The sequence below is a fragment of the Stegastes partitus genome, unplaced genomic scaffold (genome assembly GCF_000690725.1).
Source record: "Stegastes partitus isolate 25-593 unplaced genomic scaffold, Stegastes_partitus-1.0.2 Scaffold470, whole genome shotgun sequence".
NCBI classification, from domain to species: Eukaryota; Metazoa; Chordata; class Actinopteri; family Pomacentridae; genus Stegastes; species Stegastes partitus.
The window spans coordinates 237,337-250,024 of NW_007578201.1; the positions used below are offsets into that span (position 1 = coordinate 237,337).

The following is a 12,688-nucleotide window of genomic DNA, read 5'->3' on the forward strand; positions in this document are numbered from 1 at the left end:
GAAAACTTTGTAGACTATTACTTTTTAAATGCTGATAAGAGAGAGTTCTTCATGTCTGAATGTTCATTTCACTCCTCCTTGAATCCAGACAGGCTGAAATTCCTCACTAATGGTGAATGTTTATCTCTTTCCTTCTTCACCTCCCTGATCCAGCGGCTATTTTTAACATATTGCACTGCTGCTATGCAAACTAAAATCTTAGGCTCTGCCGTGTTGCACAGTCAAATTCTTTGTTTACTTTGTGATCGAATCACCTCTTTCCCAACTGCCTCCTGGCAGCCGCCTCACAGTAGCACAGAAAACATATTCATCAGCATGAATTTTGTTAATTCCGAATAACCAATTCCAGACAGACACCACATAAAGATTCTGCTTCAGAAGAAAGCCAACTAGTCAATATATCACATTTTAGTGTTCTATTAAATTTGAAAATCTCATTCCTGTGGCAAATGACTTTAGTCGGTCAAAGTTGCCCTGCAAAACTGAAGGGTTGCCCTGAAGCCTAGACTCTAATGTCTAATGAGGACTATTTCCTGACAAGCCTTTTCCTTTTGTTGACAATAGCAGCCATCCTGCAACTTAGACTAGACTGCCAGATAGTTCAAGAGTTACAAATTTCAGTTACACAGTAAGCCACCTTGTGAATTCTTGCTTTATGTTGTAAGAAGGTCGAAATGCAGCTCTTAACAGCCAACTGCATTACTTATGTTAAGTGTTTGCTGAGCCACGTGCAAACTGTGTGTGATGAATGACAAACTATTGCTATAGATTACAATCATCATCCTCCTCCTCATGGGCAAATTCCTGCTCCTGGTCAGGGTAGTGCATTGCAGAGAGAAATCAGTGTATGAAACATTTTAAGTTATAGTTTGGGGAATGGGTGCCTCATAGGTTGGCAGTTTGTACAGAAATGCTGACATACTCAACATCTGAGCATGCATTACACTGTCAACAAGTGAAAGAGAAGAACAGGGCAGCATGGATATAGAAGGATGGATGGTTTCATCTATTGGATCAGCTGTACGTGGATCCTAATTATGTAGTTGCTTTCTTTTTTCTTGTCTTTGTTTCTGCCTCATTTATTCCATCACACAGTGCAGGTGGCTTAATATAGAATAAATGATGTGCGATTACATGAAAGAATTGAACGTAATCTAAAACAGCAGAGGTTTTTCAGGTTACGCATGTGTGTTGTCTGCTGCTTTACGCATGGTGTGTCAGTGTGTTAGACAAATGAATGAAACAACAAAAGAAATCCTGTGTTTGTCAAGCTACTGTCAAGGCATCATCGCATTTAATGTAGTGTAAAAATGAATGCCAGCCATTGTTTAAAACAGATGCCTGGCAGGTTGCCCTTCTGAAGATATTCTTAGAAATGCAGCTATTAAAATATCTTTCCTCCTCCTTCCTCGCTCCGTCTCACATGATGTTTGTCTCAGTGTGAGGAAGATTACATCGCCGCCCTGATGAGAGAAAATGTACTCAAAAATGTCACATAATCAATCTTGTAATTGAAAATTAATTAGTTCTAACAATTCATTCATTAATCTTTGCAAAAAAATATTTAGTGCCACTTCTGTAAAACATCCATAGCATGGATTTTGAACAACAAATTGTCTATGAAGTGGGAGTCAGTTAAAAAGGTTCTGGTGAGCTGTGGTCATTGAACCTGTGCTTTTCATGGTCACTACACGTTTAATTGGCACCACTTTACCTTTCTCTTCTGCTTTGGAAAATGCTAAGCAGCAGGCTCAGGTGGGATGTTGATTGGTTGTTCTGTGAATATTCCATCATTTAGTTGTGTAGTGCGGCTTACTATTGGATGCACTAGTATCCAAGGAGTCTGGCTGAGTGGTGACGACTGCAAACATGTGACACTGATAGGACATTCTCTATAAGATGTCATTTATCATGGTATTTGCTAGTGTCTTTCTGTAAAATGCTCATTTAACAAAAAAAAAAAAAAAAAAAGCAGGATAGTTTTGAATGTAGGATTATTTGTGGTCTGAATATGTACAGTACAGTGCAGAACATTTTAATACAGCATAATGAATTGGATCTCAACTTTTCTGCCTGGTTTTACGGCATGCTGTGGTCTTCAAGACATGTTCGAAGGGTTCTTTTATCTTATCGATAAACTGAAATGATCCCAAACCACCAACACGCAGTAACATTGTTTGTTTTATTCTGTGAATCAGCTGTCACCCCATTTGCTTGCAGCCTTTACCTTTATTTACTCTGTAGCATGCAGTGTATTTGTTTTCGCTGGTAGATGCAGGGCTTCAGCTTCCTGCTGACATACAATCAGCTGGCAGACAAAAGTGTGTGAGATAATTTTATTCCTTCAGTTTTACTCTGACAGAAAGCAGTGTCATTTTTCTGTACACTTGCACAGATTCTGTTTGATCACATTTTAAGAAAAAAAGTTTCCATGTTGGCATATACTGTCTCCTATGTAATATGATTTCTCCAGGCCATCACAGCTCAATTCTTCACGACGGAACAAACTGAACATTAGCTCTACATGTAAACAATTGAAAAACATCCCTCTATCAAAGATGCTACAAACAGCTGCAATCTGATCAAAAGAAATGTTCAAAGGAAATCATTTTTGCCTTGAGGTTTGTTTAAAGGAACAATTAACACTAGACAGATTTTAATTCCTAAGAGGTCAAGAGATGCGCTGGATTTGCCGCTATCTGCACCGTCTCGCATGATTTTTCATACCGCCTTAGCTGAAGGACATTCTGAATGTTTGTGTCGTTATCAGAGCTTGACGTGATTCACGCACTTGTATAAAGGTGTGAGGGTGGCATCGGTGTTTGTTAATGTTTGATTCAAATTTGTTTATAATCTTTTCCCAGAGCAAAGGCCTCTGTACTCTGTTTCTCCTCATCCACTCCATCAGACGCTCATTCCAGCGCATCACTGCTGGCACTACAGGGATTTGAGTAGGACAGATTATTTGGTTGACCTCCCTATGTGCTGGAGCTATTTCAACATCTCACATCAGTACGTCGGAAAATATGAGTGTTTGTCAGCAGTGAAGAGCGCAGGATTATAAGATGTTGCCATATCACGAATCGTGTTTTGGGTCACTGTGATGGATGTTCGGTTTGGGTCATGTGGAGGGGGGGGGCTCTCATGAAAGAATAAGCTAAACTGCATTTGGTTTGACAAGATAGCTTGTTAAAATTGATCCACTTAGGAGAGCTGTTGAAAAAGTAGGCCAGTGGTGAGAACACGGTCAGTCTGACAGCCCATTTGTTGAGGATTTTGTTAACTTGATTTACATTCAGATGGATTGAAAACTATATTCAAGCTACGGTGTTATACAGGCTGGTATTTAAAGTCCTCTTGTGGAGGGCAAATTGAGCTTGGCCCTACAACATTTTCTGATTTTTTTCCAACACTGAGGTATCCCAATGCACTAGATTTTCGGAAAATATTTGCACTGCAGGCCCGACAGTGGCATCAGTTGAACATCGGATCATTCAAACTTATCTTTAGGCTTGCCCTTAATATCGTAGGCACCAAAACTGACAAAAAAATGATAATACTGAATGACAGACTTGCTGCATTCTGACAGTTCAGACATATTCGACACGAACACATACTCGTCACTGACATTCTTCTGTTGTCTGTTTCTGCTGTTGTGTCAGTCATGCAAATCGCTTTACATTCAAATGATTTCACTCATAGAAATAATTGTGGTTTCATTCGGGAGTGAAATGAAGGACAAACATCAACACGGACACACACACACACACACACACACACACACACACACAATAGAAGGTCTCGTCACCCTGCGGCCACGGCTTGGCAGCGTCACTGTTTCTGCCTATTACTCTTAGCTGGGTAATTTTCTCCCCCTTGGTACAAAATGACCATCATTTGTTGCTTTCTCTCATCTTCAGCATCACTTGGCTGTCTGTAGTGATTTAAAAGTCTGTTTTGTTTCGCTCAGACCTCAAATAGCTCTGCTCCGCTTTAGTAAACCTTTCTTGTTCTATTCTCAGTCTGACTTTCTTGCTCACTGCTAAAACTGGTCATCGCTCTGATTTGTAATATGAGGCAGAAGAATTTACACTGTTTCACTGATAAGTTAAATTGTGTGTATAAATATAAAATCCATATTAATATAAATGTGCTTCACAGCAAACAGTTTCCCCTCATATGTATTGTGTGTAGTAAATTGGTTAAGTTTTAAGCACATTTTGAAAAATGAATTCATGAATGTGATGAGTATAAAGCTGGGGGATGTGCTTAAATGGTCTATCATGATGCAATTTTTTTTTTTATTTCAAGCCATATTGATAATTATTTTATAGTGGCCTATTTTTAATAGGACAGGACAGGAAAAAGGTTGATTTTTAATTCAGCTGTGTTCCTTTAAATTGAACCGGTTTAGCTCATTTATCAAGGTGCATGGGTAATAACATTAATGTAAACACAACACTGAAAAACACACACATGAAAAAAACCTTTACACATACAGTTAAAGCCAGACGTTTGCATACACTATATAAAAAGACACATAATGTTTTTTTTTCTCCCTATCTGACATTAAATCCGACTAAACTTTTCTTGTTTTAGTTCAGTTAGGATTACCAAAATTATTTCTTTTTGCTAAACACCAGAATAATAAGAGAGTTTTTTATTACTTTCTTCAAAGTCAGAAGTTTACATACATTTTCTTAGTATTTGGCAGCGTTGTCTTTAAATTGTATGACTTGGGTCAAAGTTTTTGGTTTCTTTCCACAAGCTTCTCACAATAGTTTGATAGAGTTTTGGCCCATTCCTCCTGACAGAACTGGTGGAACTGAGTCAGGTTTGTTAGCCGTCTTGCTCCACACACCTTTTCAGCTCTGCCCACAAATTTTCTACAGGATTGAGATCAGGGCTTTGGGATGGCCACTCCAAAACATTGACTTTGTTGTCCTGAAGCCACTTTGTAACTAATTTGATGGTATGCTTAGAGTCATTGTCCATTTGGAAGACCCATTTGCACCCAAGCTTTAACTTCCTGGCTGATGTCTTGAGATGTTGCTTTAGTATATCTATATTGTGTTCTTTCCTTATGATGCCTTCTATTTTGTGAAATTTTAGTCTGATTTATTGTCAGACAGTGAAAAAAAAAGGTTGTATGTCTTTTTGTACACTGTATGTAAACTTCTGCTTTCAACTTTAAGTAAAAATAAGAACAACGAAAGGATCTCACCTTCATCCAAATGAAATAAGAAAGACATGGAGGTGCACAAAGTGTGACCAAGGGGAAGCTGCCGCAGAGGATAAGGTTAAGAGTGGCTGGCCAGGAATGAGTATCGCCAGACGGAGACCCCACACTAGCCTCCATACGCACCACGGCATCAAGGTTGTCTGCCCTTGGAGAGGGCCCCAGTAGTTTGCCTTTTCGGTGGGGGACACAGGGCCATGTGTGTTTAGACTGTGAAGCCTGTCTCACAAGTGAAACTGTCGGTCCATGCCAGTTACAGCCTTCGTCACAGGAGATCTGGGGCATGAAGGGGGGTGAGGGGAGGCCTTGGACTAGTGCACCTTGGGAGACCTGCATGGCAGCCATCAGAGAAAAATGATGGGCGATAGGACTTGATTATTAACGGATATGATTGGCTGCAATGAGCCAGGGAGGGAGCCTGAGTAGGGTTCATGGAGCTGAACTTTGTGTGTTTGTCATCTAATCCATTATTGTCTATTAGACAACTTGTGCTGCTAATGATGAGGTGTCTGTCGCTTGTATACATTGCTATTGTTTTATTGCCCACTCAAAACCGACAATCCATATTTACCGTGTTGTGTTTCACCGCAGCAGGGGTAAAAGAGAGGGCTGTGACCTTACCTCCTCCTCTTTTAAATGTTTTTTGGGATTGCTAGTTGAAATGGAGCACTAAACAGTGAGTGGCATTTATTACATGAATACTTTAGCTTCAGCAGAGTAAAGAGAAACATGCACCCTGGCATCAAAGTGTATGTAAAGAATCAGTTTCTGTCATGCTGGTTCACTGATGGACTTCCAATCCTGGCTTTCCAAGAATCACGGTGTCATTTTTGCTCTAACCAACCTGAAAGTTCACATTTAGCTCAGGCAATGGATGTGAATACTGGTTGTAGTGTACCATTTAGTCCTGCCATCCTCCAGTGTTTTTCTCCATGGAGACCATAGAAGCCTGTTTGTGCTTAGCGTTACGACCCAGTGGCTGCTTGGCTGCTCAGCCATGATTAATTCAGGGAGGCCTCAGGGGAGAACAGCCAGGCTAGGTTACCCAGCCAGGGATCTGGTGTCATGGCTGCCATAAAGACACTGGCGTTTACGGCAGCTTTAGGCACAGAGCTCCACCTGGCTGGAGTTAAGGCTGGGAATGGCAACTTTTCAACTGCTCCCAAAATAGAGCAATGTAAGTGATTGAATTGAACGTTTTAAGGAATTAAAATAGCATAAACCTCTTTATCATGCACCAGTAGACGCACTACGTGTTCTCACACACCTATAGGAAATTACATTTTTAATTTGCATTAAGGTTCAAACAGTGGATTAATGGAGACACAAGTCAGCTATTTATAATGTTTTTGAATATTTTTTCTGCAGTTTGTACCGAGCAGAAACATACCCAGCTGTTGTGAGGTTTCATTATAGTACATGGTTGTATTCAGATTCACCTGGTTGAAGGTGGAGGTAGAAAGCATTACATGGTTTTGTAGTTCTAAAGCTGCCGTGATATAAATGCATTTCAATGTGATGTTTACATTTTAATGTCCGCCAACTCATTTCTAAATACATTATTAAAGTCGGTCTAAATCTGATCTGCAGTCATAAAACCCCAAAATATTCCATTTAAAATTAATCAAAAGGAAAACTTGAGAATCTATAATCAACAAACAGTCTCTGATTCATTTTTGTCTCTTGACTGAGTCTTTTTCTTCTTTCATTTGAGCATGAATTGAAATTAGGATAGTCACAAGGGACTCTTGGGTAAAGTGGTGGGGAGGAGTTGTTTGACTCTCTACAAACAGTACCTCACAACAGGAGATAATCTGGCGAGGTAATTGTCCCATCCATCTTAAACTCGGACACCATCCTGATTGTAAGGGGTGACAAATTAGGTCCAAAATCAGCCCTGTTATCCCACAGTGTGTGCCAGGTGTATGTCACTGCAGAGTGGTCTCCATCCTCTTATTTGCTCTCTGTCATCCCTCGGTCAACTGACTCTGATGGATGGATGACTCGTGTACAGTGTCAGGCTCATAAATCTGTTGTTACTTTGGCAAAACGGTAGCCAGCATGCCATAAAGGCGGCCCTGGCTGCAGTTGAAGGTGTCCATTACTAAGTTACTACAAGAGCTGTGTGATTTATCAATGACTTGTTAAAAAAAAAAAAAAGAAAAAGGAAGCAGACAGGGTGTCAGTCATTTTGGACACAAATGCACTTATCAGGTGTTTGTTGGTGGCATTTGTTTGACCATTTATACAGAATGCTTAAGTGCACTGCGTAGTTTGTGTTTTGTAGATTTACTACAGTAGATGTATGTTTTGAGCTCTTTGCGAAAGCCTAACTTAATGAAAGACTTCAGTCATCCAAAGGATATGTTACTTCTACTGAGATCTGTTCATGCAGCTAGTTTTGAGTTTTTTGGGTGAGCAAACCTTTTGATATATCCCAAGTCAAAGTATTTTTTTCGTTTGCTGACACAGGATGATATGTAACTGGAAATAGAAATAAATACAACAATGTGCTACTTTGGCTGTGATACAGCTGCCTCACCATCTGCAGTGACCACTCTGTGGAGCAATGTCCCGCCCACATCACATGTGATTGGTTACATGTCACAACTAATAGCCTATCAATACAGACATGTAAATCTTTCATTCACTATATGCAAAATATAATTTAACAAAGTTTTGTGTTGGAATTCTTTCACTTTTGAAACCAACAGTTTCGTTTTTCATGCAAATGCGTATCAGTTCTAAATGTCTGTTACCTTGAAACAACCCTATTGGTTGACCTCTAGTTTAAATGGTTTTCATTTGAGATAGTTTTAAAAATTGGTATAGTGGTGCTATATGTTAGATAAATATTTTTACATTCTATTACACATGTGGCTGGGCAGTAAGGGATGAAGGTAATCAGCCTTGTGTATTTGATTCAGTCTCAAGGGAAAGGATAGCATCACTGTTTAATGTTGATACTTGACACAACAGAATAAATGGATGTGCTGTGAGAGGAGGTTAAATCGACGATGCTGTGTGTCAGCGTTATCGTCACTTTATCCTCTGTCTTCTAAAGATGCCATAGCCGCAGCAGCAGCAGCAGCAGCAGTGTTTCCCCTCCTTCTCTATCTTCCACTCACACACACAGAGTTAATCTTACCTCACTCATTTTAATGGGACAGTTTCCATCCCCTGCACCAAATCATACTGTTTTCACATCGAGCCAGTCTATTGGCTGAGTACGGCTATCGCACGTTCATTTTTTGTCCAGTCACACCTCCTTGATTCTAAACATGACAGCCTTCCTCACAATATTAATTTGACATCAGCATTGTTGTTTTCCTTATCTTTTTCTATTAGGCAGGGTTCAATAATAAAAATGTCATCACAACTATTAAGAAGTGATAAATTATGACATTTATGGCTCATACATTTTTTGCCAGACACAAAGAACATTACTTCTTTGCAATAAGACAAGCATTAGATACCACGGCCCTCTGAATAGGCCTTAGCTGGAGAGCGCTGCTGAGGCTGACTAACATCACATTTCCTTTATTTCCTGAGAGAAAAGGATACAAATTGGTGTTTTTGTGTCAAAATGCTGGCTTGTGTCATTGGCTGCAAAAAGAATCGTCTTAATCACGTTCTCCCAACAAATACGGTTTAAAAAGAAACACCATGTAATAAGAAACAAAGATGTGAGGACGAGGTTCACATCCCTGCAATGAGTATCATAAGTGAAAATTAATCTCGGTCCAGGTCTGTGTCTGCCAGGCTGTGTCAGATGCTGTTAGTATTGCAGGACCTCCTACAGGAACAAAGGACCTCTAAATACACTTCTTACTGTTTGTATCTGTCTAGATGTCGAGCTTCGTTTCGCTGACATGGCTACTTGTTTGATATTTGTTGCTCTGGGTTTATCACGGTGTCTGAAGGCTAGCTGTAAACAGTACATCCACTGTGAGACGAACAGACACACAGGCTGACAGAGACGCGTGTTTCTCTCCTGACCTTTAATCCACTTGCAGCATCTCTGATGCATGAATAATAATGTGTTTAGCAGTGTGCACACATACACACAGTCATGTGGTCACGTTTATGGATTGTTTTTTAAGAACTCTGTTATGTTTTTCTCATGATAAAGGGGAAGTGATTTATTTTTTTTTTTTTTTATAATTGCATAGTTCACTTTCTCCCAAACCTCTTGCCTCCTCCGTGCCTCCCCCACATCCTCCCTCACCTCTCTTTGTATCTGCCTTCCAGCTGGTCGGCGGTCAGTTTGACCTGGAGATGAACTTCATCATCCAGGAACCGGAGAGCATCGTGTGCATGGTGGAGCTGTTGGACAAATGTGAGCCCACCTGTCAGGCCGAGATCTGGAGCATCTTCACCGCAATCCTCAAGAAGAGTGTCCGCAACCTGCAGGCATGCACTGATGTGGCGCTCATCCAGCAGGTGCTCCATCGTATATCCACCACTGACAGCATGATCGCAGGTAATGGGAACAGTCTCATATGGAAAAAAACGCTCTTTGTTTTCACTCTATAAAAAACAAACAATAAAAATATAACCAACTGTACAATTTTCTTGTCCACACACTAATTCACAGTTGCAGCTTCTAGTTGTGATATGCACTGATATATCAGACTGAGTGAGGACACTGTCATCCTGGACAGTCTCCCCCGAGTATCAGTGTAGTCGTTTGCCCATCTGCAAATTAGTTTGAATTAATTCTACAGTGTTCAGCTCAGTGAACTTTTGCCAGCTAGAACAGTGCTGGCCCCGAGCGTTTGGGCAGTCAAGCAAGGATGATATAGCCCAGCAGTAACTAGGAAGCTAAAAGTAACAGTTCTAATAGCAGTCACTCTTGTGTTCATGCTTTGTCAGTTGAGTAGAAGCGATAGACATGTTTTCTTTTGGTCGATATTTACACATTTAAATACCTTAATGCTTAAAGACTTAAAAGAGAAGTTTTCTGTTTTTAAAAATGAAAACATGCAGACATTTCAGCCTCTGTTGAAATAATAATTTTCTGTTGTACAGAAATGAACAGCCAAGCTTTAATATTATGTGGTTAAAGACCTGCCAGATATTATTGCTGCTCATCTTTGCGGCTGAAGAACTAAATTATTTTAAATGATTAAATAAAAGACAAAGTAGTCATAGATCTGTCATAGTATAGCTCATCGTTAGTCAGTAATAACTAATGAGAGACGCTGCACAGTGGCTGGGACTCCCAGAGTGTCCTGTTATATTTTTAGTCTTCAGATTTTTAACTTGGGACCTGCTTACCCTACTTTTCTTTTAAATATGTCTTAGCTGTTTAGCTTCTTCCAGCTGTGGCGTCCCTGTAATATGCAGATTATAAAATAACAAGATATCATAATTGTGCCATAATTGTGAGGTTTGATTGTTTTTGAACACCTCAGGAGTGATTATAGCCCTAAAGTGTTTTTTTGTTTTTTTAGTAAACTGGAGTCCCCTGGAGCGTTCTTAGATAATTTTATCGTGTCAGTCTTTGTGTTTTTAACAAGCCATGTTAAACCTCTATATGTGTCTGCATGTAACCTCCGCGCTGCGCTGTGTTTATGTGCCCATCTTGCAGATCTGCTGGTGGACATGTTGGGCGTGCTCGCCAGCTACAGCATCACAGTGAAAGAGCTGAAGCTTTTCTTCAGCAAGCTGCAAGGGGAGAGAGGCCAGTGGGTGAGTCAGAGTCATAACACGGTGATCTGTCTTGGTTGTCTGGGACCCGCATGAGGAATGTGCTAGCAACACTTCAACTGCTGCCATCCCACAGGCAGTGCCCTCGTCACATAAATGAGATAAATCATGTGAAACCAGACGACTACTCTTCGCCGGTCTTTGATCTAGAGCAGCACTACATTATTGATATTAGGTGGTTCATGAGGTAACACACAAATTCTGAATTTAGGTCACTTTTTAAAAAAAATATTAAAACCGTGCAAGCCAAAACCCGTAGTATTTACGCATTTGGAGAACCTTACTTTCTTTTTTAAGTAGCCTGCTGGAGCTGAGTGGAGTTACTACATATCTACGATGAACTTAAGATTTATGATACATGTACACACGAGAAGTGAATACATCCAGACAGAAACAGTGGCGCAGAAGGGATGACAGATGAAGCGGGGAAGAGAAAGGGAGTAACCCATTGATCACTGACACTAATCAAGTCAAGGAAAATAGGGCAAGTTGATTTTTATGCTTCCAAGTTTCACCTCACTCTCCCTCCTGTCAAGTCACTCTCACACTGATCCACTTGGCATTTTGTTAAGTATCTCAGGAGACTGGAGAGACCAGGGAATTTGTGCAGAAATGAAACTATGTGTTGTGGTTTTAAACACGATAAATTGCAACTTTCTTGAAAACTGTAAAAAAAAAAAAAAAAAGAAAACATTGTTAATGTTCACAATAATCTGACTTCACTCTTTCTCTGTGTTGTGGCGACACATTTTGCACCATGCTTGCACAATGTGATGACTGATACTATGAATCTATGTCTCCTGTTATAATCTCTCTAGATGGCAAAGTTTGTGAGTTGATTTTAGAACAAGCAGTTGTACATGCTTTTCATAGTTTGAGACTGCATATGTGAGCTCTAAGTATGTAACTCGGGTGCGTATGTTAGTGTGTGTACCTGTTTGGACATCAGACTACATCAGCTGTGTGTTTGTGTTTTTTCCTCAGCCTCGTCATGCGGTGAAGCTTTTGTCGGTGCTGAAGTACATGGCTCACAGGAATGGGCCTGACTCCTTCTTCAGCTTTCCAGGGAAAAATGCAGCCGTGAGTACACGACGTAAAACTGCAGTAATACCTACATACATACACGATGAGCTGATTGGCTTGAATTTAGTGGTTAGGATTAAGAAGGGACTGTTCTTTTGATTCTTTGCCTACATGATCAGCAAAGTTGCCCACGAGGAATTAATGCTTTAATAGTGAGCTGCCACAATTTGGAAACCATGACTGCGCCCTAAATTTTTGAAAAGTCCTATTTTCTGTCATCATCTAGAAATAATTTACTCTAATGATAGGATAAAAGGGAGGACTTCAGATCTCTGAATCCCTTTTTTACTAAGAGCTTTCTAAGCTGCTTTCCATTGAGCCAACCATTCACTGTCCCATGTAATTTTTGTCTAGTTGACAAGCTTTACACGTTCTTAGTTATTTCCTAGTCTGCTATTACAACTCAGACCCTTCTCAAGGCTTGAAAGCTATTGTGCTCTTGCTGAGATGTTGCTAAGTACCTTGTAATGCAGGTGTCTAATAGCATGCTTTTTGATAATAACAGCATCTTAAATTTTGCATAATGTGTCTCTGACTAAATTTCTCATCCTTTTATACTCATCTTTGGACTATTCATATTGTGCATTGATAATTTGGGTTTTACTTTTCCTGCATATTAGTTTATTTAAAACCTCTGCCTCCTTATTCTTTTTC

General features: G+C 40.0%; 1 protein-coding gene across 3 annotated transcripts in view; it reads left to right on the forward strand.

The window, feature by feature from the left end:
- lrba (LPS-responsive vesicle trafficking, beach and anchor containing) overlaps positions 1–12,688 on the forward strand; it is a 190,040-nt gene that overhangs the window by 18,121 nt on the left and 159,231 nt on the right. For all 3 annotated transcript variants that reach the window (XM_008286789.1, XM_008286792.1, XM_008286791.1), the window contains exons 2-4: positions 9,491–9,722; positions 10,833–10,933; positions 11,936–12,031. In XM_008286789.1, the coding sequence (XP_008285011.1) occupies positions 9,491–9,722; positions 10,833–10,933; positions 11,936–12,031 (429 nt within the window). The remainder of the gene's footprint in view (positions 1–9,490; positions 9,723–10,832; positions 10,934–11,935; positions 12,032–12,688) is intronic.